Source organism: Passer domesticus, chromosome Z (genome assembly GCF_036417665.1).
Source record: "Passer domesticus isolate bPasDom1 chromosome Z, bPasDom1.hap1, whole genome shotgun sequence".
Classification (NCBI taxonomy): domain Eukaryota; kingdom Metazoa; phylum Chordata; class Aves; order Passeriformes; family Passeridae; genus Passer; species Passer domesticus.
In genome coordinates, this window is record NC_087512.1 from 50,908,067 (window position 1) to 50,933,273 (window position 25,207).

General features: G+C 47.1%; 1 protein-coding gene across 1 annotated transcript; it reads left to right on the forward strand.

The window, feature by feature from the left end:
- Positions 1–258: 258 nt before the first annotated feature.
- Positions 259–17,232, forward strand: LOC135290788 (serine/threonine-protein kinase PAK 3-like). The gene is made up of 15 exons (XM_064404724.1): positions 259–479; positions 1,405–1,442; positions 1,877–2,008; positions 4,970–5,104; positions 5,381–5,698; positions 6,122–6,289; positions 6,616–6,781; positions 8,153–8,216; positions 8,904–8,952; positions 9,725–9,837; positions 10,507–10,624; positions 11,454–11,553; positions 12,011–12,207; positions 15,093–15,230; positions 16,585–17,232. Exons 1-15 carry the CDS (start codon positions 401–403, stop codon positions 16,675–16,677), a joined length of 1,908 nt encoding a protein of 635 aa, XP_064260794.1. The 5' UTR covers positions 259–400; the 3' UTR covers positions 16,678–17,232.
- The last annotated feature ends 7,975 nt before the right edge of the window (positions 17,233–25,207 follow it).

The following is a 25,207-nucleotide window of genomic DNA, read 5'->3' on the forward strand; positions in this document are numbered from 1 at the left end:
CTGTAGGTGCTTGGGGCACTCTTGGAGTTGCTCTTGGATCCCTTGAACAAGAGGGTTTGGCCCAGGAGAGGAATTTGTGCTGCTTTGTGACCAAGGAGAACTTCCCACGCTATTTTGTGTTTGCTGTGGTGAAGGTTGGTTATTGTTTTGCATAAAGTCACAGACCAGCATGGAGCGTTTGCTTTGTGATGTCAGGGCATGGTTGCCACGTCATAGTGGTGACATGAGAAGGTTGCCTTGGTGCACGGAAGGCCTCAGTGTCAGAGCAGCCCTAGGGCTTGCTCAGAGCAGGAGCACCCTGCGCGTTGAGGCATTTGTCAGTGGGCAGCCGCACACTGACAGGAGCCTTGTTTGTTCTAGTGTTGGAGCACAGCGTGCAAACTTGCACAGCAGTGCTACAATGATTCAGCAGCTTGCTGCTGCAGTGGTTACTACATATGGCATTACTTATTCTGCCTATTTTCTGACTCACGTGGCACGTAAGTAGAGATTTCTCCTCTACTTAGGTTAGGGTGTAACGTAACCTGGCTTTTGTATGTCTTCCTGCTCCTTCTTAGTGGCTGAGTTGATTTAGAAACAGAAAGAGCATTAGGATGCCACTGGTTTAATAAAGCTCCCGTCAGGATGTTCAGCTAAAAAGGGGGTGTCTGTAGCCACAGGGGCAGCATTTGCAAGGGAACCTGCAGGGATTCTCTTCCCTCCATGGGAGAGTCTGTGTCAGCAGAGTCTGTCATTTCCTCAGTTTGCTGGGACAAGCAAGACAGGTTTGAAAATGTAGACTGGGAGACCTTCTCAGAAGGCCTTCTAAAAACTCTGCAGTTGTTCCCAGAATTCAGGGAAAGCTTCTTTCTTTCTAAATTTTGTCATGAAGGGATTTGACTATCTAACTTGACCCTTTACTTAGTGCTAAAATACTGATTCACTTTGCAATGAAGTGCAAACTCTAAAAAAGTGTCTGCTCCTGAACCCTGCAGCTGCTGCTGTGCTGTTTCACAATAGATCTGCCAGAGCTCAGGGGATTTTGTGGAGATTTTCTGGACAACTGTTTTCAGGAAATTAATGACAATTAGTGCATGCAACTGGTGATTAAAAAAAAAAAAGTACCTGAAGGAAAGGATAAAAACGCTACTTTATCTGTTTGGTAGAACAGGACCACCAAGTGTTAAATAATAATTTGCATTCTCTTGATCAAGTTTGTATTCATTTACTGGCAAAATGGCCACAGTGTAGGCACAACCAAGAATATGGTCCTGATCTCTTGCTGGCTGTGTGAATGAAATGTGTCTCCTAGAGGAATGTTGTGAATGGAAAATATTCTCTTTTGGGGTTGACTTGTTCTGTAGGATTCAGCAGCACAAGCAATTTGCTGACAGCATTTGGTTCATTTTCCCTTCCCTACTACAGGTCAACTGAAGCATGTATTCAGAGGTGCTGATCATGAGGTGAGTGAGAAAGGAACATTTCATGTTAATGGTGCTCAGGAATTGTAGAGCAAGCACTGAGTTCAGCCAGTGGCAGAAGAGTGTAGTGGGCCAGCTGGGCAGGTCAAGAAAAGCCCATTCTGATAATGCATCAGCAATAACAAAGGCATGACTAGATAATTCGTCCTTATCTGTTTCAGAATATTGAAGACTTAAAACCTCCATTTTAAAAATACAACATTGCTACCTGGCAATAGGCAGGGAGGAATATTTAAATCAGATGAATTTGAAGTACACCAGAATAAGCAGATTTTAATTCAGCCAGAATGAATCAGAATCCTGTCGCTATGCAATGTTACAATTTCTCCTTAGAAGATGTGGTGGTAGATCTGCAAAGAAATGAGGTTCTAAATGATTGGTAACGGCCTGTCCCTCATGCTTCTCTCTTGCCACAGGTGACTGAACCAACAGCCATCTCTCCTCTGGCCCCCTCTGCTCCTGCAGAAGAAGCCCAAGAGGAGCAAATTGAGGGATATGACCGCGAGCCTCTATCGCCGGTCACACCAGAGACGGAATATTCCGAGCCTGTAAGTTCCCGTTGTGCCTGGTGCTGTCTTCAGCGCAAGGCAGAGCTGCAAGTTTCGGGCCAGCCAGCACTTGCTGTTGCTGGCTGAGGATGCTGAGTGCTGGAGTCCTGCCAGGACCTAGCCATTTCCTGCAGGTAGTGACAGCTAGAACTTGGCCTTTGACCTGTCCTGTGTTGGCACCAAAGGGCTGGAGCCTCCTCCGGTTGAGCGCGTGGCTGCTTGGCTCAGTCAAGCTCTGACTCTGGGCTCCGGCAGTGCTAAGGCCAAGGGTGCACGTGGCAGTGCTGGAGGTCCCAGGGCTTGGTTTGTTTGTTTTCCCTTTTTGGAAAGGTGTCTTTGGCTTGTGGAACTGGTCTGCAGTTTTCTTGAGGAGTTCTTCACTTGTACAGTTTCTTTTGGCCCAGCTGTGTTTTGCCTTTTGATATGCTGCAAGGAGATGATTGTGCTGCCTGTGCGGCTCTGGGGTCCATTCTTGTCCCGTGTGGCCAAAGACACAAAGTGCGTAGCTGCAAAGCCTTCCTGTGAGGCAAAAAGCAGAAGGGGCAAGTTTCTGTTGATGCATTTAGGGATGAAGTCTACAGCTTTGGAAAGTGCCTTGGAGCCTGGAGTGGGGGCGAAGCTGCAAGTCCTTGACTGCTGTCTCGTGTCGCTCCAAAGAGGAAGGACCTTTAGAAATGGAGGATGCTGTATCTGAAGTCAAATGGGCAATTCGGTGGCTGGGGAGCTGCGTGGGTCAAAAGGAGCCAGGGCTGCTGCCGGTCCAGAGCAGCTGAGCAAGAGCCAGCCTGTGGGCAGCCTGTGGCCAAGAAGGCCAAGGGCAGGGTGGCCTGTGTCAGCAGCAGAGGGGCAGCAGGAGCAGGGCAGTGAGCGCCGGCCTGTGCTGGGCAGCGCTGCGGCCGCAGCTGCAGCGAGTGCTGTGTGCAGCTGTGAGCCCCTGTGAAGCAGCAAGTCCTTGAGGGGCTGGAGCGTGTGCCCAGAAGGAGACGGGAGCCGGGCAAGGGTGTGGAGCACAAGGCCAGGGAGGAGGTCCTGAGAGAGCTTTAGTCTGGACAATGGGAGGCTGGTGAGGGACCTTCAGCATCCTCTCAATATGTCCAAATATTTTAGCCACTTGTGGAATTCACATTTCCCCTTGGCTTTTTTTTTTTGTATTTGGTTTTTTTTTGTTTTTTGTTTTGTTTTTTGGTTGTTTTTTTTTGTTGTGGTTTTTTTTTTTGTTTGTTTGGGTTTTTTTTGGGTTTTTTTTTTTTTTTCTGTATATTTTCTCTTTTTCCAGCATCTAATGTGCTTTTTCCTCATAATTTCCTGCCCTTTTCCAGCACTGGGACTGGTTTGGCTACAATTTTAATTTCCAAGGTGTCAGTTCTGTAGGATGCAGTATTTTTGCATGAGAACACATAGTTTTGGGCAAGGGTGTTGGTGCAGAAGGAGATGTTCTGGTCCCAGGCCAGCCAGCAGGGCCTTGCACATCATTTTCTGGTTAACAGTGTCCATGCCTTTTTGCAGCCCAGAGAATCAGTATGTGTTGTGTTTGGGAACTGAGCAGGAAATCAATGCCCTTGCATTCCAGCTGGTCCTCAGAGATCCGAGGAGCTGGGAGGGGCTGGGCTGCATTTCTCATTACAGCCACTTTGGCACCATCATTGCGGTTGAGTCCAAGGGAAGAACTTGCCTGAGCACAGATGCACAAAGAGTGCAGTTCCCAGTGCAATGCTCTGGGTCTGATTGCATTGCATAAGAACCTACGCACTCCAGAATCCACAAGAATGTGTTTTTTTAAAGAAACAGTGTTGTATTGCACAACAGGATGGCTGCTGATCGGGGCAAAGTCTACCAAGTATTGATGTGTGCAGCAACAGAAAGGACAGTAAAGAGAGATTATAAGAATGAGATCTATCTATCTATCTATCTATCTATCTATCTATCTATCTATCTATCTGCCTGCCTGCCTTTCTATCTCCCTGTCTATCTCTCTCACTATCTATGTAGGTAACACGTACATAATTGAATCTTTACGGCTCTGGTCCAAGGCCGTTTGAGGTACAAGGCTCACTTCAGCATCCCTTTCAGGAGAAGAGGAGAGCCATGTTCTGTCAGCTGATCCTGAGGAGACAGAGATTGTTCCCCCTGTAGACATGGTTGTTTTTTCTCCTCAGAGATGTTTTCTTCTCCAGCCTTTTCTACACTGAAGTCTACAGTTTATTCCTAAATTTTCTGCCTGCCCTAGAGAGGTGGAACAATTCCATGGTTAGGTGGTGTTTGGTGACTCTGCTCATACATGCATTACATGACACATGCTTTCCTTCACTAGCATCCCCAGGGGTGTGTAAGGGAATTCATTATTGGGACCTTATGAGAGTCTCTGTTACTGCTGGTCAGAATTCTCAGCTGACAAAAGAGGGAGAAGAAACACCTTGGTCCTCTTCCATATACTGAGGTGGCCATAGAGGCTCTGTGACCTCCATCAGAGGATCTTTGCCTGCATCCTTATCTCCTGAATGACCACGATTTCTAACAAGAGTGTAGATGTCAGAAAGGCAGGGATGGTGGTGCAGGCCTCAAGAGAATGTGAACTCTAGAAATGTCTCTCACAAGGGGTGAGCTCAGCCAGGAAGCCACCTGCAGAGCCAGGATGCAGCTGTGGGACAGGGCTGGGTGTCAGTCACTACTGAAAGACAAAGAGGACATGGCAGAAGCAGAGGGAGGCCCTCACCAGAGCCTTGAGAAATGCCACACCTTCCCTGTCAGCTGCCTGACAGGCTGTTGGAGCTTCAGTGCCAGATGGCCCCTGATTGTAGTGCCAGGGTCACTTTGGAATCTGTGCCTCCCCCCAGGCAGAGAATGAACCAAGAGAGCAGCAGCACAGAGCTTTGGGAATGTGTGAGCCCATCAGCCTTTGAGTCTTGGCCCACAAATGTTGTATGGCAAGTTGAAACCCATCTTCTCTTGCTTTCTGTGCAGGTCCTTGTAGAGAAAGAGCCAGAGCAGATTGCTTTATCAGAGGTGCCATGCCAGGCTCAGGGAGAGCTGTTCCCAGCCCGAGAGCAGGAAGAGCAGCTCAGGCAGCAGGTGGAAGAGCCACAGCAGAATGGCCAGGTAAGCCTGACTGGCCAGGTGACAGAGGGAAGGGCAGGAAGAAGGGCATAAAACAGAGCTCTTGGGCCTGAGGAGGCCAGGAGTCCCACAGGCACTGAAAGCACAGAGCCTTGGAATCTGCAGAGATCAGCACTGGGACAGAAGGTTTGCAGTGGAAGCAGATGTGGGTAGGAAGCAGAAAGAAGTGGCTGAATAGATGTGATTTTGAGGCTGCAAGAGGAAAAAGCTGAGCCTGATGGCAGCTCCCAGTCACTTGCTCTGCATTTGTGTGTACAGGACATCAAGTCAAAGCCCCAAGCAGAGCTGCCCGAAGCTCAGAGTGCCATCATGGCAGTGAAGAGGAAGCAGGAAGACATGAGAAGAATTCAAAAGGAGCACAGGGGGAATCAACAAAAACAGGTGAGTGAAAGAGTGGCAGCCACTCCACTCAGGAAACGTCCTCTCCCTCCTTGTTTACAGAACATCAAGGAATGCCTGCAGGCAGAGCTGCAGAAAACTGAAGATAAGATCAAGGCTTGGGAGAAGAGACTGGAGGAAGAAATGAAAATTGTCAGAGAGAACGCTAATCCCCTCCCTCAGGCTCTACAAAAGCAAGTGAGTGAAGGATGGACAGCTACTGCAGTCACCAAACTGGTGCTTTCTGCCCTTCTTGCCTTTCCACTGCAGAGCAGCAGGGAGTGGGGCTGTGCCTCTGAGTGCCATCCTGCTCTAGTGTGGATCACAGTCACTCTGAAGGACATTTCCTGCTGTGCTGAATCTCAGCTGCTGCCCTGGACAGTGGGACTTGTTCTTTGGCTTTTGGCCAGCAGTCATCCAAATTGATTCCTGCTGGCCTGTTCCTGCTCTCCCTGTTTCTTGAGGTGTTTTTAGAGTGGAACATGGTGACCCAGATGGAGGATTGAAACAAACTGTCTGTATCCCTTGTAAATCTGTTCTTTTCCTTTGCTCACAGTCAGTAACTCTTGGCTGACAGGGACAAGCTGCAGTCTCTGACTGCTTTGTTCTCTTTGACTTGAGGTGCAAGTGTTGACATCTCACCTGGCAGCCTGCGAAGATTTCCAGCGAATGTCTGGCAATGAAGGGCCCCAAGGTCGACGTGAGGCACAGGTACCATCCCCACCAGAAGTGCTGAAGTTTGAGCATGACCTGAAGATGATGCAGGAAAAGAGGACACAGTGGGAGCAGGTAGAACATTTGAATAAGGAGATGCAAGTGTGTCTAAAGCCCTTGGAGGGGGAAAGAAATCCTTGAGAGGAAGTAGAATGGTCATTGTGGCAGTCATCCTTCAAAAAATCCATGAAAATGGAACATTAATCTGGCCATGAACTTCAGTAGAACTAACCTTTAGTTTAGACCTATTCAGTTTGAGAAGTAGACAATAGAAAAAACCCAACATTTAAGATCCCTGCATGTGGCTGACAGCACCTTCCTAAGGGCTTGCATTTCAAAAAGGGATCTCAGGGCACTCTCTGCCAGGCACCTTTCTGACATAAACTCATTTCTCATCCCAGATCTACACGGGCTCTGTGACCAAACCTGCTGCAGCAGCAGCATTGCCTAAAGGAGCCTTTGCTCCCCGACCTGAGAAGTGGAGCCGAGGCAATTTGTTCATCTCCCGTGCTGACCCAGCTGCTGCTCAGCAACAGGAGATCAAGGATGACTCCCTGGAGCTACTGAGTACGTCTGGTGTCTTTCTTATCTGAGCGACAGTGTATTGTGTGCCCTAGCAAATGTTTCTCCTGAGTTTGGTGTCACAGGGACATTTAGGACTTCCCAGAGGAACAGCTGTGTTTCAAGGCAGCAAGAGAGCGCTCTGGGTGCTCCTGCTGCCTCTGAGGGCAACTTGGACTGGCTTGGCTTTCCCTGAGCTTCCCTCTCTGCTAAAGGCTGAAGCAGGGATTGGTCCTGGATCAACAGAAGTCTGTGACTGCTTGAGTCCTACCTGTTGGCATAACCCCTGCTCAGATCAGTTTCTAGGAAAACACATCAAGTCCTTTGTGATTCTGCAGCACAACCCAATGAATCTGCTTCTTGCCCATAACAGCTGCCGGTGCTGTGCTCTCAGATAAGATCTGGTGGGGCTGAGATCAGAGCCCAGTGGATTCTGGGTCTGCCATCACTGTTGGGACAAGAAGGGCGTTGATCTGCATCTTGGTGTGTCTGATCTCAAAGCCCATCCTGTTGTGTCCTGAATGGGGGCAACAGCTTGTACGGGGTTCAGGCTGCCTGTTGCTTCTTCCCACTGCTTGTCAGTGCTCCTGCTTGGGCTTTGCCAGCCTTGTTGTGGTAGCTGTCCTGTCCCTGGGGGCTGGTGGGACTGCAGAGGCTGGAGCCTTCCTTAGCTGGGAGAGTCCTGCTGCTGCCCAGCACTGCAGCACGGAGCTGCCTGAGGCAGCAACCCCTCGTCTGGGCCGGCTTCTGCATCGCACGGCCTGGCCTCAGGAGAGGGCCAGCATCTCCTCTGGCAGCTGTCTGTGTCATGCTGGTGCCTCAGGAGCACTGCTGTCCTCTCTGCCCATGCCCGCCGTGCCGAGTTGGGAAGATGGGGATGTGTGCAGTGCCGAGAGGGCGAGTGCAGTGGGAGTGACTGATCTGCGCTGTCAGGGTGAAGAGAAGCAGTGTGGTTCTTCACGGGGGCACAGGCAAAGACATCTTTGAGCTCAGCCTGCTCATAAAGGCTGAGGGTCCTGATGATGAAAGCCCCATTGGGATTGGTAATAGTATGAGCTGCTCTGGTTTACAAATGGAAAAGCATTCTTTTGGCAAACTGCTGCAAGGTGAAGTTGTCCTCCTCTCCTGAGAATGCATCTCCCTGTGCTTTGTTTCCTGTCAAGAGAACTGTTCAAAGGACTAGACAAAAATCAGTCTCTGTGCCAGCCATCTCTGCTGCAGGGCTGCCTGTCTTGCTGCTGTTGTGGTTGTTGTTGATGTTGTTACCCAGCTGACCACAAAGGGCTCAGAGTCCCAGGCAGTGGGGCTGCCTTTTGTATCTCCTGGAAGCTGGGATCTCTGCTTTAAAGTGAGCATCTTGCATTTTGTTTCCCTCAGGGAAAATAGTGAACATGGAAAACCCCACAATGAAATACACGGAACTGGACTATATTGGCAGTGGGTGAGTCCAACTGCAGTTACTTCTACAATAACCTTGGGCCAGGTGTCTTTCTGGTGGAATATCTATCCAGCCTGAAGTCAGGCAAGCTGTTCAGACACTGGGGATAGATTGTCCCATCTCTCAGTGCTGCTCAGAATTTGTGAGTGGGCTCAGAAGGCATTGTCAGAGACATCTCCATGTTGCCAAGGACTTGCCTGCATCAAGGAACAAGACCCGGAAAATCTCCTTGTCTCTCAAGTGTGGGACAGCTCTGTGTTAATTTCTTTAGCATTTTTTATGTTCCTAAATCATCTGGCCACAGTAATGAAAATAGAAGAATCTTGCTTGCCTGAAAGAGCAACATACCCCTTATCAAAACTCTCAGATAACAGTTCTCAGGAATATTTCTTTCCTATGGTTTCCTGAAGGAAATACTTTGTGGTCAGGATAGGAACCACAGGGATTAGAAATTGAAACCCAACATGAAAGAAGAAGCTCTCTTTAGGAGCTGAGGCAGGGAACCCCAGTGCTTCAGGAATAGGCTCAGTGCCCATGCACTTGAGAGGAAAATGCATTATCTGCCTTCTGGCACAGCCCTCCTGCATCCTGCAGGTTTTAGGTACTTACAAGAGACATTTCCTGTGTGGGCTGGCTTTCAGTCCAGGAGCCAAACAACTTCTTCTTTCTCTGCTTCTGTTTTGTTTCTAGGACTTTTGGAGATGTTTGCAGAGCACTCAACAATGCCACAGGAGGAGAGGTAAATGTCAACAGCTGCCACAGACTCTGCTCCTCTTGAGGGGCTTTCCCCTCTGGTGTGAGCAGCTGGGGCTGGAGCTTTGGGTAGAGCTGTGCTGAAAAGGCACAAGAAGCACAGACTGGTGCCAGCCTGCAAAATACATTTGGGGCTTTGTCCTTGTCAGCTGCCAGAAGGAAGGCACGGAGGGCAGCGGTTCCTTTCAGAGAAGGACGCGCCCACTCGCTCTCCATGGCTAAAACAAAGGTGGTGCCTTAGAGCACCTCACTGCCCTTTGCGGCTACAGCTTCAGAGTCCTGAATTCTCATTTCTGGCTGCCAGAAAATACATCTGAAAGTTCCTGGTAGTTCCTTAGCCACCTGCAGTGCTGCACTTGGGAACGGCACGTAGGGAGAGATCTGCGAGGTGTCCCTAAAAGCCCTAAGCCCTGCCCATGGCCCAAGATGTATCCACAGAGTATTAAGGCCTGGATTACTTCCTTTGAATCCCATGCAAAGCAGCAGAGAGTGTGGTCAGAGGTTTGTGGCTGATAGTTGACACACCCCTGTTACCAAATAGTCAAGGCAAAACGTCAATGGCCCCATGTCTCCTGTAATTGCCTCCCAAGGGAGCAGAGAAGTGGGCTGTTGGAATGTCAGTTCCTAATCACTGCAGTGCCTAATCACAAGGCAGTTTGGCACAGCTCGGCTGTGTCATTGCAAAATCACTGGCTCCATGTCTGTTGTGGTCTCGTGCCACCAGCTTCTCAAATTACTGATTTTTAATGTCATTTTAGGTGGCCATAAAGAAAATAGATCTTCAAGGACTGAGGAAGAAGGAACTAAAAGTCAATGGACTCATGGTCATGAAGATGAACAGGAATCCCCACCTGGTCAAGTATTTAGACAGGTGAGTTGTGCTTTTGTCCCATGAATGTTAGTTCACATACTGTAAACATGCAAGATAAAATCCCACTTTGAAAACTGGCAGAAAGTAGGGCTGTAATTATTTGTTAATTATTATTGCTTTGCTCACCTCCAATGGATGGGAAGAGAGTGCATCTTCTCTGCATGAGTCTTTCCTGGCACATGTAATTTGACAATGGTTCAAAAACCATCAGTCAAATGATCAGTTGTATCTTATTAAATCGATTTCCTCTGTATTCATTTCCACCACATTGTTTTGGGCCTTGATTTTTTTTCAAGTGTCTTCTTATGTCTGGGTAAACTAACAAGGATTTCCCTTGGACTGTTGCACCTCTTTTCCACTGCTATGCATGCCAGGAAGACTTATGTGCTTTTTCCCAAAAACACCATGCCTGAAAGGTTTTTTATCTGGGCTGTTACTAAACTGCACTTTTCGCTTGCTGGCCATTTAAGACATCTCCTTTTTCACAGCTGTGCCTTTCTCCTTGAGAATGCACAGGTTGAAAACCATGCACAGCCAGGAGGGAATGTCTATTCCTTGGATTCTGTCTTTGTCTCAAAGGGACCTGGAAACAAGGATCAACCCCTGTCTTTTCCAAACAGCAACGTAGCCACGCATGTTTATCTTCACGCACTTGTTTCCCTCTTTCAGCTACCTTGTGGATGATCAGTTCTGGCTGGTTATGGAGTACATGGATGGAGGCACTCTGAGCAATGTCATCAGCAAGTGCTACCTGTCTGAGGATGAGATGGCAGCCATCAGTCGGGAGGTCAGCAATCCCATCTGTGCTGCTGAGGGCTTGGGCAGGATTGTCTGGGAAACAGGGGCTCAGAACAGGAGAGGTTTCATGTGCCAAGCTTTGTTTCTGTGTTGCTGCTATGCTTTGGGCAAGTAAAAGCATCTCAAGTGAAATGCCTGCCAGGATCCCTGCACTCACTCTATTCAGTTCCTCTACTCTTATCTCCTGCTGTTGTATTCTAGCTCTGCCTCTTGTATTTCTATTTGCCTCTCTAAACGTTTGCCTCGAGCCTGTGTGCTCTGCATTCATTGCCTGTAAAAGCAAAGGTGCTGGTGGCAGGACTTTAAATGATCAACAAAGGAAAAAGACTCATTTCTCTCAGTCCTCAGCTGAAAAGGGTAGTAGGGCAGCCAAAATGCTCTTTGCTTCAGGAAGGTGACTGATGTGATACTTCCAAGCTTGTGCTGAGGCCAGCAATAAACCTTTGTCATGCAGCGTCCCACCCAAAAGTGATCCACTTCTTACCAAAGGGAGGGACTTTTTCTTTCTTGGCAAAAAGCCTCCTTTGACCTCTGCATGGAGAAAGCACGTCCACTGCAGCAGCAGTCATCCTGGCTGGTTTGCAGGGGACAGTCTACAACAGCAGGTGCTGTTGTTCTTTCAAAAGCTGACATGCCTTTCCTCAGAAAGGTCCTGCTCTGCAAGTGTTGCAGCAGCAAGCTCTTCCTCTCAAAGGCACTGTGTTCTGCCATTACTCCCCATTCCCCTTGGGAAAGGGAATCTTTTAGAGCTTTTCCTTTCTTGTGTGATGAAATCACAGCACTAATTTTTGCCCTCCTGTTTCTGTTTTCTCTCTCAGTGCCTGCGAGCACTGGATTTTCTTCACTCAAACCACATGATCCACCGAGATGTGAAGAGCCGCAACATCCTTCTCAGAACCAACGGCTCTGTCAAGCTGGGTCAGTGTATTCTTGGTCAGGTGCAGCATTCCAGGGATGTGGGTGTGGGGCTGCTTGGAGTGACTGCCAGCTCCCCAGAAATGGTGCTGGTGGCAGTGCAGGGACACCCGCTGTGAGCTGCTGACATGGTTGCAATGTGCACAGAGGTATGACAAGGAACCACAAGAAGTCAGGAGTGGTGTTGGTCTCTGTGTGTCCCTTCCAGAGGGAGTCTGGAGCTCAAACTTCCATCTCAAGCTTCAAGGGAATAAAGGCCAGTGCTGTGAGCAGTGTTAAAAAACCTGGGTTTTTCTGGAAGTGGCCAATTCCATACTTCCTTGGCTAGAGCCCCAAGGAAACCAAGGGTGGACAGTTCTCCAGGAGATTCAACAGCACATTCTTAGACTGCGAGTGGGGAATTCTTTTCCTTGCTTTCCTAACTGGAGCTGGCTTTGATGGTTTGTTGTTTTCTCCACAGGTGACTTTGGCCTCTTTGCTCAGCTCCCCCCTGAGCAGAGTAGACGGAGCTCCATGGCCGGCACTTCTGGGTGGATGGCGCCTGAAGTGGTGACAGGTCAACCATATGGCCCCAAAGTGGACATATGGTCTTTTGGAATCGTGGGCATTGAAATGGTGGAACGAGAAGTTCCTTGCTGGAATGAAACTCCTGGCACGGTAAGGAGCAAATACTCACTGATCCCGCTGTCTTTCTCACCTGTCCCATGTCCTGTGTGCCATTGGACAAAATCCCATTGCCATCTGCTGGCACCACTTCCACCAAGGTGCCCTTCTAAAAATGTCCCTGCAGCACATCAGCATCTGCTGTAGAATTGGTTGCATCAGAAGGGAAGTGGCAGTTCAGAAACCTAAGCAGTTCAGACACCTAAACAGTTCAGAAACCTGCCATTTTGGTCTCCAGGCATGCCTGGCATTTCTCATTTATTTTTTGAACAATGTTGGAGCTCTCTTTCTTAAGGACAAGAATTTTTCAGTGGAGAGGTTAGACATGTGATAAATATCCTGAGAAATGGAGGTTAGACCTTCCCAGTTTCAATTTTATAGAAAAAGTAATAAAAAAGGAAAAAGCAAAAGCAAAGGAAAATGAAATGAAAGAAAAAGAAAAGAAAAAAGAAAAAGGAAAAGAAAAAAGAAAAATAAAAAGAAAGAAAAGGAAAAAGAAGGAAAGAAAAAGAAGGAAAGAAAAAGAAAAAGAAAAAGAAAAAGAAAAAGAAAAAGAAAAAGAAAAAGAAAAAGAAAAAGAAAAAGAAAAAGAAAAAGAAAAAGAAAAAGAAAAAGAAAAAGAAAAAGAAAAAGAAAAAGAAAAAGAAAAAGAGTAACAACTACAAAATCAGTGCCCAAGAAACTCTTGCTTTTTCATTTTTTGACCACAGCCCTTCTCCTCTATTCTGTAGCGCTTTTTCCAATTCCTGTGGGTCTTCAAAACTTTCAGGCTTTCAAATCATCTGTACATTGTTCAGTCGTGTGTGGGTGGCCTGGATAAGTTTAGGATGTGTTTTGCTCTGACTGCAGTTGGAATTGTATGCCAACCCTTGGCTGTTTCATGTTACTTTAACAAGTTGCTGAGCTTGCAGCCAGGTGCCTGGGCTGGGATCCAATGTGGGCAGTCGGCGCTGGTGCTGTGTTTCTTCAGCACAGGAGCAGGGCCATCCCTGGGCTGCACAGTTCTAATGGCAGTGATGACTCCACCTCCCCACCATGTCCAGTGGCTGAGCTCAGCTGCAGAGAGACAGGATAAAACCCTCTTTGTGACCTCTGGTGGTGTGGGAAAAGGAAAGAAAGCTGCCATAATTATTTGTAATCAAGGGGAGTGCATTGTCCTTTCAGGATCTGAAATTCTCCTTTGGGTTGAAGAGGATAACATAGCAAAGTCTCTTTGGTCATCTATTTCAGTGCCACCAGCACAGAGCTGTTAGTATTTTTGGGCATTTTTATGGAGACTCCAAGGCCTCTTGCCATTGTTATTTTGGTCTATTTTAGATGGATTCTGCAAGTTGAGGTTTGAATAGTTCCAAGTCTGTGTCTTATGTTTCTAAGTAACATCTTGCAAAAGTAGAATGAGCTCTCTCCCTCTGGCTTGTCAGCGTTGGAGCTTGGTTCCACATGAACCACATGTGATAATGTTCACCCAATGTTTGGCCAAATTACACAGCAATTCCTTGGCCTGGGGAGTATCAGGAAGACCTGCTGAGCTCCGTGAACACTGTCAGCTGCATGGAAGTGAGCATCCTTGGCTTTGCTGAAGGAACTAGAGCTCAGCTTAGGTTAGATGCTCTTGAGCAGGAGAAAGGCCGGAATTGTCAGGTGTTTCCAGAGGTCTGTGTGCCCTAGGGGATTGAGTTCTGGGGAGCAGCTGAGTGTTTCTGCACATCATGGGAGGGGATTGCCAGACAACTCAAGCCTTAGCACAGCCAAACGCTCCCCCAGCTCTTCTCAGGCAACACTTTGCTTTGGGTTTCAAGTTGTTCCCACTTGTCTGTCTGTGAAGATGCCCCTAAAACCACAACGCAAGTCTCTCAGAACTGGTGCTACATTTCCAGAAATGAAGAAAAGAAGCCCAAGCCCAACAAAGTTTCTAAAGGACAAAGAGGAACTCTAAAGAGAGGAACTTAGCCCCCTGTGTAGTTTATTCTCACTGGGAAACATGCCTGAAACCCGGGCATGAGGGTGTAAAGGCCACACAGTTTCTTCTGCTTCTTGTGCATTGCTGCTGAAACACATAGTGACCATGTTTCTCTCATAGCCCAAGCCATGTTCTCCACATCACCAAGCCAGAGCCTGGTGATGTAGAGAGCCTGCCAAAACCCCCTGTTTGTTTCCTGGCACTTTCTGGGATGGGCCTACCATTCATGCATTGACTTCAGTATCCAAATGAGCAGAGGGTGACCAAAGGGATGTCAATTCTCCTTCTGATATGACCTTGAAAATTTTTCTTTTCCACACAAGGCAAGCTGAAATTTTCTGACTGCTGAGAGACAGAGGTGCCCAAACAGGCATTTTCATCCCAGTACATTTTGCAGGCATCTTAATGTGTCTGTGTGGAATTTGAGATTTAAATGTTTGTTTCCTTACCTGAGGAACACCTGGTAGATTTCCTTTCTTTCCTTCCAAGTCCCATTGTTTTCAAGAACAAAGCAAAATTCTAGATGAGTTTTGGTCTATGGCAGCTGTGCTTCAGGGATCAAAAAGCACTGCAGAGATGCCTTTCATGTACTAATTCTTGGAAATAATAGAGTTATAGCAAAGTCCCTCTTCCAAAAAGCCTGTCAAGCTGGAGTGGATCCTCAGAGAAAGAAATATAATTTTGCTGATGTAGTTCCCACTAACTAGGACAGTCAATGAAATCAGCTGCCAAGGCAAGATCTGCAGGATGTTGAAAAAGCTGTGGGGTTTGGGTTTTTGGTTGGTAAAGGAAAGTCATCTCTGGGTCTCTGCCAGGGCAGAACCTGCCACTGCAGAGTGGATCTTAAATAATGGGCTCAGGGAGAGCAGTTACAGATTGGAAAGAAGCAGGTGGAGCCTCCTGTTTCCTTCTTCCCCAGCCTCAACTCATGATAGCCACAGGAGGGAAACAAAAGCTGCGGCAGCCCAACCTGTTTTCTCCTTGCCTGCGTGACTTCCTGAGCTGCTGCCTGCAGACAGACGAGGCACGGCGCTGGTCTGCCAAGAATCTCCTGCAGGTAAAATGCAAAGGGGCTGCAGGTGAAACAGGGTGTGAGGGATGGGCTCCTCCTCCACTGAAGTCCAAGGCATTAGATGAGCCCTCTTCCTCCTCACCTCCACTCTTGGTGCTCTTCAAATGAAAACGGTGAAGAATCCTAGACTGAGCTGGGCTGGCAGGGCCCTGGAAAGGTCATCTGGGGCAAGTGTCCTGCAAGGAGCAGGGACATCTTTAAAGAGATCAGATTGCTCAGTGCCCTGTTCCACCTGACCTGGAATGGTTCCAGGGATGGGGCACCTACCAGCTCTTGGGGCAACCTGTGCCAGTGTTGCACCATGCTCCGAGTAAACAAGTTCTTCCTAAGACCTACTCTGATTGGATCCCCTTTGTGTTTAAAAATATTTGCCCACATCCTCTTGTAACTAGTCCTGTTAAAAAAGTGTCCCCCACTTTCTTCAAAGCCACTCTGAAGTTTTGGAAAATGGCCATAAACTCTCCCTGTTCTTCACAAAACTGAATAACTCCACCTTTCTCTGCACTTCCTGAGAGGACAGGTGCTCCGTTTTCTGACTGGTTTTGTCACCCTGTTTTGTAATTTGGTGGTGTGTTCAGTTTTATCTAAAGGCAAAAGAATTGAAGTAGAGCAATGTAGGGTACAGAGACATGAAAAGGTGGTGCAGGAACCCAAGGAAGCCAGGCCTGGCCGAGTGGTCAGAGATTTGGCTGTGGGCAGGAGGGGCTGTGGGGGCTCACTGTGAGCCTCTGAGGGGCCCTGGTTTGTGCCCCCACCCCACCCTTACAGGTTTCTGGCACGCAAACAGGGAGAGCTGAGAAGGACTTGTCCCAGCCCCATCTGCTGCCTGGCACGCTCAAGCAGACAGGAACTGGCCCAGGGTTACTGCCAGGTTGTGTGGCAGAGAGGGAAGTGCAGCACCCAGTGCCACTGGGCTGTCCCTGCTGGGAAGGAAGGTGCCATCCAGCACAGGAGGGGCAGGGCATGGAAAGGTAGACACTGCTCTGTCTCCCTGTGGGAATCAGCACAGTGCCTGTCCTTCAGAGGCAGGCACCTATGTGAGTCAGTGGAGTTTCCTGAAAGAAGGAAACCCCAGGGACAGAAAGTACAATTTCTAGAGCACTGACAGGGCAAAAATCCTAGCAAGATGAAGCAACCAGAATAAATGGATGAGTGGGATTCTGGGCCAGGTTTGCCTGTGATGGCAAGGTCCTGCACATGATGACTGGGGAGCAGATGGTCCCATTGCTCCTCTTTCTGGGTCTGTCTGAGAACTAGAGGAATCCTGATTGAGCCTGTGAAGCACTGAGCTTGGAAAGTCATGATTCACCTTTTTTTTTTTTTTTTTTTTTTCTCCCAGCATCCATTTATAACATCAGCTGAGCCTGTGTCCACCCTGGCACCACTCATCAACTCAGTGAAGAGGAGGATGGAGAAGCTAACAGTGATATAATCACATCAAGACCATTTACTGCATAACTATTTTAGAGTAGGATTGTAGAGTAGGATTTAGAGTAGGATTATGTGGAGAAAAAACAAAGAACTCCGTACAATTCAAAGCAATTCCAGGAAAAGCCATTTACTGTACTTCTAAATATTGTTTACATGGAGTTCTTGATTTGTTCTCCATAGTCACCCATTGTTTGATAGGTTGCTTCGCTTTGTCCATGAATCTCTTGATTGGTAGCTCTATTTTGTTGATGAAACAAGCATGCATCTTTTTTTTAATCTAATTGATAGATGCTGTAAGGGTCATTTTTTTGGGGGGTTGATAACCATTTTTCTGTCAGCAACTTTTCTGCTTCTTCTTTCTGCTCACAATCAGCAATCAACTTTTCATCCACAAAGATGAATGCATCTTTATTACAAAAAATGACCTCGTTCTTTAGTTCCAGAAGGTTAGGCTGGTTTGTTAAGTAGCTGTCCAATTTTTCGGTAAACATGACCCTATTTAGGACTTAGGATTATAGAGTAGGATTGTAAATAAATAAAGTTTCTGAAACTTTAACTCATCTAGAAGATTCCATTCTTTATCACACTGTGAACAAGCTCAGCATTTCCTTCTGAGATGTCAGTCGTCTCTTAAAGGTGCAAAGTAACATTTATGGCTTCTTTTGAATATGGGGAAGGCTCTTCTTCATTCACCGTCTCCAGCCCACACTGCCTTTAGAATACAGCCCACTGGCCCATTTTGGCACATCTGTGGCACTTCCAATTGAGGCAGAAAGTGCAATGGCATTTGCAGGCAAAACCAAAGGAAGAATGGGGCAGCCCAAACATCCTGTGCAGATGCAGGCACTGAGCTATGACTGGAGAACATTTGGGTTCCTGCCACTTGGATTTGTATCCCCAAGTGCAATCTCTTTCGCTGGAGGAGAGCCTTGCTCAAGTGAGAAAGCAGAAGGATCAGAGAGGAGGCTCTGAAAGGTCTCCTCTGGTGCAGAGCTGCCAGCGAGTGTGAGGTGAGAGCGGGCCCAGCCTTGCCCGGGGTGCAGCCCCAGCAGAGGCCTGGCAGAGCCCGGAGCAGCCTGAGCCTGGGCAGAGGCAGGCTGGAAGGAGGCCCTGGGAGCTGCAAGAGGCAGCAGCCGGGCCCTGGGTGCCTCTTCCTGGCAGCGGGCGAATCCTCCGCTCTCAGAGCCCAGGTGGCAGCTGGCTGCTCCCGAGGGGAAGCGTAGCCGTGCTGGGCACAGCCCAGACTGGAGGCACTGACAGCTTGGCAGCTCACATCCACAGGAGCCAGAGCCTCCCACAGCTCTGCCAGGAAGCGCCTGCAGGCCTGGAGTTCTGCCCTGAGCCACAGCAAAGGTGTGAAATGCAGAGTGTTTTGAGAAATAATCAGGGCCACCAGGCCAGCCTGCTTTGTGCTCTCTGGAGCACAGCAAGAGCTGTGCAATGCCGCTCTGAGCTGCTGCGAGAGAGGGAATAGGTGAGTCAAGGGGTTAGCTGAAAATGTAATTAGGATAAGTGAAATTTCAGATGAGTCTAGGGGCCAGCCTGGAATTTTATTGGGATAGTAGAAAATTGCATATTTTAGTTAAGATTTTAAAATTAAGAAGCTAAGTTAGTAATATAGCTAGCCAAAATCATGTATCTTACTTGAAGAGTACCAAATACATTAAGCTAGCAGTGACAGGGATAGATGAAGCAATTGTGAAGGAGCAGAGACCACAGAAATACCTTGCCTTAAGAATAATCAAACAGTTAGGAGTGGCTTGGACGGACTGTGACCAGCAGGTCAAAAGGTCTTGCCAACTGGCCATGGGTGAAGAGTTCACCATGAGGAAGACGATTTTCTACCTCCTATATGACCACTCCCTCATTTCAAAATCCCACCAACCCAATTAAGGGAGTACAATTGCACAGCTGTAATAGATACTCAGCTGATTATAAGATGAAGAGGGCAGGTAATAATTATGTATTTTGTGTCCTTAGAAACTGTGTGAATATGTAAAACCTTTTCTGTATCAATAGAGAGCAGGAGTCTGCAACTCCTTGCACATGTCTTTGGAAACTATTTCATACGTGTCCAGCACTGCAATAAATACCCTTTCTCCTACTATAATTAGTCAAAGAGTCATCTGTCTGTGCTTCAAGGGTTGTGCTAGAGAAGTGAACTGACTTGGAAGGAAGCAGAAGACTTTCAGTAGGCAATTTTTGGAAGAGATGGAAGCCTCTTCTGACTGAAGGGGAAGCCATTTGGAATGGAGTAGTGATCCCAAAGCCCACACAGTACTGTGTCAAAGGATTAGACCCTTCTCTCTTCAGTACCTGCTAACTGATCCTGCCCAAGTTCTGGTTCTACTGCATACCAGCCAGGGCTCTCACCTGTGTTGCAGGGCTGTTCTTCTCTCGGTAATAATGGCGTAGCTGTCTCTCGCTGACATATTGCTTGCCCAAGGCTAGTCTCTTCCATGTCCCTTATAAAAGAACTTTATCGTAGACCCAAAATTTTGCATGCACGCCTGCATGGAAGAAATGCCCATAATACAAACCTGAAGAGGGTCCCACGGAGAGTTGGCCGAGTAACAACAACCACACCAATATGGCTACATGTCGTCCTACTTTATTAAGCAACTTTGGCATGTTTATGCTTCTCTATACACTGTTTCACGCCACTGCTGCTTAATGCTCCTTGGTTAAGTGGCTGCATTCATACATACATGTTATTTGCTGATTGGTTGTCATGCTATTAGCGTTTTAAGCTAAGGTGTGCTAAATTAGCAGCTCTCAGATTGTGTTTGGCGTCTGGCTTCGTCTTTACACCGTGCTCATTTTCTTGGTTGTACTTATTCCAGGATTGTACATGGTCTATCTTGTTCTTGTTCGAGGATGGTACATGGTCTTCAGAGTAACTCTGTAATCTGCAGGCCAGGGTTGTCCAGTCCCTGGAGGGGTGTAGCATGCCCTTGTTCTGCCAAGAATTCTCCTACACCTCCCCCTTTTTCTTTTTGGACAACCCAGGCTCACTTAACAATTGATTCTAAACTCTTTTCTATACAAGAAAGAATGCTACAAAGAACAGCAAGTACAGCAAAAATAATAGTAAAAAAGCAAATTCCTTCTATCAATAAGGTTTTCAACCAGCCAGTGACTCCCTATCCCTTAAGCCATTTGTCAGAAGAATTTTCAATAACAGTGAGTTTCTTCATATGATCTTGCAGTTGGGAAAATTTCTTGTGAATGGATTCAGAATGATCAGAAAGATTCATACAGCCCATTCCTTCAAAATCTTCACAGCCATGTCCTTGTGCTAACAACAACAAATCAATGGCTGCTCGGTTTTGTGATACAGCATGTCGTACACTGTCAACATCATGGTGAGCTCATCTGACACTTTGGGGGTAATGTTAATTTGTTTTCCTGTCCAACAGGCCAATTGTTTTAACTGAGTGAGGACTTTGGCAGAAGCATTTGTGGTGTAAAAAGTGAGGCTGAAATGACAGATGGCCACTCCCACAATTCAACATTGTCTTTACTCTCAGGTCCCAAGTCATTTGCAGTGCATCTGATGTGTTTAAATTTGTGACTTCCGTTGAGCATTTGATAGATAGTAGGGGCAGATAATGTCAGTTTACCAAAGCAGTGTGGTCCTCCTTGTGCTTTTGCAGGTACGGCAAGCCAAGCACCATCTCCACAGATGAGGAATACTCCTGGAGGCAACATTTTTGCTTTCTCTGCTGCCTTACCATACCATGGAATAGGCCAAGTCCAATTGCTACAGTAAGCAGTGGTGTTGTCATACCAAGGGGACCCAGGGGCAATCCAAGTACTGTCATTTCTTGGTTTATGGATTCTGAAATTAGCTGAATCAATGTCTTTCTCATAAAACCCAAAAACTAAAAAACTAAACAGTAGTTTCCTGGCATGGATCCTAAGATGTCAAGCTCCTTTGGTTTCATGCCTATAGCATTCAGCCCCTGAGCAATTTTGAACGCTTGAGCCTCTAAAGGGTTTCTCGGAATACCAAGTGATTTGCACCAATTGGTTTGCACAGATCTACTATTGAGGGTACAAAAGTCAGTCGCTGCTTGGTCTGGGTGATCAAAGTATATCTTACTCATTTGTCCAGGGCCCAAATTCTTCCATCTGGTTTAAAGGGACCCGAATCAAAGAGCTACAAAATGGGTTAGAGGGGGTAGCTAACCATAAGCAAAGTGAATCCTGCCCTGTTTTTTTGGCCCAGGTGACCCACATGTTCACTTGTGGTTGGGCAGGAGCCCACGCCACCCCTGGTGAGGGCATGCTGATCATTCCTACCAGCCTGATAAGCAAATCAAGCAATTTCATTATTTTGCAATTCTTGTTCCCAACTGACAAGATAAGCACCACAAGCCAAGAGCCTGTGTTTTCTTTGTAGCTAAAACAACAGTTAAGGCTTTGGCAAGACCTACCAAGAAATAGCATCTCTTCTGAGATCAATACTTTCTGGCATCCATACTTCTGGAAAAGGTTGATTTTGCTTAAGGTTCAAAAACATCCTGCAAGCATCTTCAAAAGTAAAATTAGTAAAGCTGTTTTGGCATTATAAAACTCTCCTTAAAATTACCACAAATTAATACTATTTCTGCTAGTTCCTTGTAATTTGCACAAACAGCATTCCTGGTATTACAAAATCTTTTAAACACAGCATTACAAGTTCGTGCTCCAAATGATTGTCCTCTTGCTCCTGTCAACAGCACTTCTTCTGTGGATGATGGGATTGGCCCTAGTTCTGCACAAAGTTTGTGGAAGACTGGGTGGATGTAGCGCTGTTTTCTATATTTTCTCTGTTCTTCTGGGGTTGACCTGCAGGGTGTACTTATCTGCTAGGAACCCAGTGAGGCTCCTTACCTGTGGAAACACAAAAATATCCTCGACCAATAAACGGTACTGGTGGAGGTCCCTCCCAGTTACCTGTACTCATGTTTTTATAATGAACTTGCAACTCAGGAGTGGTTTGTTTTTGATGTCCCTGAATGGCTTGATGATGTACAACAATGGGGGGCCCTTCTCTTTCTTCTGTTAGGGACAAGTAATTCAGTGTAAACAACACTTTGTTTAATCCTTTGTTTACATCAGTCTCTATAGGCATCCTTTGATTCTTCAGGTATTCTTTTATCGTACAATTAGCTTTCTCAACTACTGCTTGCCCTGTAGGGCAGTGTGGAATTCCCCTAACATCTTTAATTCCCCATTTTGTCATAAACTTAGCAATCCCTTGACTGCTGTATGCAGGACCTTTGTCTGTTTTTATCTCTGCTGGCATTCCCATTACAGCAAAACAGGCTGTCAAGTGTCTTTCCACATGCAATGCTTTTTCACCACTCTGTGCAGTGGCTGCAACAAAATGAGAGTATGTATGACTGTCACATGTACATATTTAGATTTTCCAAATTCAGATACATGTGTTACATCCATTTGCCAAATTTGAAGTGCCTTTAGTCCTTTTGGGCTGGTGCCTAACCCTGTACCAGGCCCATGATGACTACACTGAGGACAGGAGCGAACAATGTTCTTTGCATCTGCTATGGGTATGTGGTACTGTTGATGTAACGCTCTTGCATTTTGGTGGAACACCTCGTCGTTGTTTCAGACTTCTTCAAATTTACTTGCTGGAGGTGTTACTGTGAAATGACTGACACATCAGCCCGAGCATTGCCTTCACCAAGACCAATGTTCCACTGATGACTTCTGATATGCATTCTGCAGAGTTCACGCTTTCTTTGCTGATGGGTACTGTGCAGTTGCATAAACAGTTCACCAAGATGTTGATTTTTTGTTTCCCTTAGCAAGGCATCTTCAATGCGCTGCACTGCCCCAGCTTTACAGAGTGAGTCTGATACTATGTTTACAGATGTGTCATTCCAATCTTCCAGAGCCCAGCACTCTGCTTTCAGCTCCAAGGTTTGGAGGCTGTCCTTTGGTTCTCCGGTGATTGCATGTTCTGCCACTGATTATCAGATTGCCATACACACGCAGTTTTCTGCATTTTTTGTCCTGCATTTGTAAATACTGTTGGCCCCTCGACTGGTCTTTCTGAGCACAGCGACCTTTTGACCCACTGGTAGTGTTCTAGCAGCTTCCAAAGAGTCCTTTTGGCCTGTTGTTATGGACAGTTCCTGCATAACCCATCAAAGCTTCTTGTATTTCTGTTGAATGTCTCAGGAGCCATTCATAATCTTCTCCTTGGACGGGAGCACTAATGTCTGCAGGTTTAGCTCCATCAATTTCGATTACTCTGTCCCTCTCCTTCGTTAACAGGGTTGCCAATGCTTCTCAACGACTCAAAATGCAATGTTTCGGTTGCATTGCCAGGAACACCCATTCAATGATGATCGCTGTATCCTCCCCTTTTTTCTTTTGCCATTGTAAAATAATGGCAAGAGGATAAGTCGTGGTGTTGGAGAGTAATAGACAGTGGCTGACCTGCCAGCCGACGGCTACTCCATTTCATTTGAATTCTGTGAGTTATTACACCTAGGGCAGCTTGTTGCTCTGGTGAACAGCTTCGGGGACTGTTTCCTTCAGTGCCATGTAGCCAGGATTGGAAGGCTTGCAGGTCATCATTGGTGATGCCGACAATATTACAAATCCATTGCAGATCTCCTAGTAGTTTCTGAGCATCATGTAGATTGGTTATTTGGGCAGTAATTGTTACTTTCTGAGGCTTGGTTTGAGCATCTGAGATGAGCCAGCCTAGGTATTTCTATGGCGCAGAATGCTGGATTTTTTCAGGGGCTGCAGTTAAACTACAAGAGTGTAGATGATCAATGGGCCACTGTAGTTGAATATCAGATACTGCAGTTTCGGTACGAAAAAAAATATTCCAGTAATGATAAATAAGAACGTGTGACCAGTGTTGTCACACAGGCTGAAGTGCCCAATCAACAAAGATTTGACACATACTGGGCAAATTTTTGGAGTTCTGGGGCAAAACGACTTATTCATAATGTAAAGAAGGGAGTCTAGGTTTTCAATTTCTTCATTGATTTTCTTCAGGTCATGAAGCAACTTCTAGGAGTCTGATGTCTTCTTATGGATGACGAATACTGGTGAATTCTAGGGACTATTCGTGAGGGTGATGTGACCTTGCTGTAGTTGTGTCCTTACTGATCTTTTAAGGATATTTAATTTTTTCTCTGGTAAAGGCCATTGATCATTCCATTTGGATGATCAGTTTTCTAGTTCAGCTTTAAAGTGGCAGGTTTTGACGTAGTTTCTATCACAGGACCACTTCCTGTTTTGCTCTTCACTGGGACAGGACATCTCTACACATTGAGAGGCTTCTGAACAACAAAAGGACGCACTGTCACTGCCTTTCCTTCAGGACCTCTGATTTAGACTGAGTTTTGTTTCTCTCTCTCATCACTCTTGTTTTTGATACAGAAGAACAGGTAGTGTTGTCACGGTCATCAGCAGTCTCAGGAACCCTGCCAAGAAGCTCTATGTTCTTCTTGGCAGAAGTGTTGCTGCAGCAACAAACTTTCTCAGGAGCTCTGCCAGGAAGGGCTGGGGAGGAGAGCTCCAAGTTCTTGGTGACAGGAAGAAAGCCAGAGCCTGCTAAAGCCTGTTAACTCACGTCTCAATTCACTAAATTGGATCTTTTTAGATTCCTAAAAATCGGGCTGCTCTTGAGCTGCAGATGCCAAATTTGTATTTGCAATACTTTCCAATGGACTGTTACAGGTTCCACACAGTATCCCTACCCACAGGGATACAGCTGGAAAACTCTCAGGTCTGAGCTGCGATCTCAGCATGCTTTCCCCCCCCACAGCAGTGAACGAGACAGGCTTCAAGGCTTCTAAATGAACCGCCTGTGTCTCTACAGCAACATTCCTGAGCTCTCCCTCCTGCATCCCCATCCATCTCTCTGGGCAGAGCCATCCCTGCCCTGCTCAACCCCTGGCTGCCGCCTGCTGCCTCTGTCCGCCCCCCTGCCCGCTCTCCCAAAGGCAGAGCCAAATCCAAAGCCCCCCCACCTCCTGTAATCTGAGGCTGGGGAGCCAAAAGCGGCGAAAATCCCGGAAGAGGCTTGGCAGAGGAATCTGTAGGAAAAGAGTCCTCAGAGCTGCAAACTGCCCGCCTGAGCCCGATCCAAGGGACTTCCCGGGAAAGGAAACAGTGGCAGGGGTGACTCCCACAGCCCCTCGGCCAGGCAGAGCGGATCCAGAGCCCCCTCGGCAGAGCCCGCCTGCAGAACTTCAGAACAAGATCCAGACACATCCTGTTCGGAAGAGGAGCAGGGCACAGAAACAGCAGCTCCTGTTTTGCAGTGTTTCCCCAAACTCTCATCTCCCAGACCCATTTGACTCCCAACCTCCCCAGAACGTGACCTCAGATCCCCCAAATTCTAGGAACACAACGAAAATCCTGAATGCTTTCCCGGGAATTCTGGGGGTAGATGATTCATGGAGAATGGGAGGACATCCTGTCACAGCACCAGTGACACAGGGAATCCTGGAAGAAACAGAGGACACGACTGAAGCTGGAAATGGATCTGATTC

What these genes read in the sequence shown, in the direction of transcription:
- LOC135290788 (XM_064404724.1), top strand. Translation starts at nt 401, where the DNA reads ATGATTCAGCAGCTTGCTGCTGCAGTGGTTACTACATATGGCATTACT. An exon ending in TCAGAGGTGCTGATCATGAG is followed by an intron (nt 1,443 to 1,876) that starts GTGAGTGAGAAA and finishes CTCTTGCCACAG; the next exon opens with GTGACTGAACCAACAGCCAT. An exon ending in TGGCAGCCATCAGTCGGGAG is followed by an intron (nt 10,625 to 11,453) that starts GTCAGCAATCCC and finishes TTTCTCTCTCAG; the next exon opens with TGCCTGCGAGCACTGGATTT.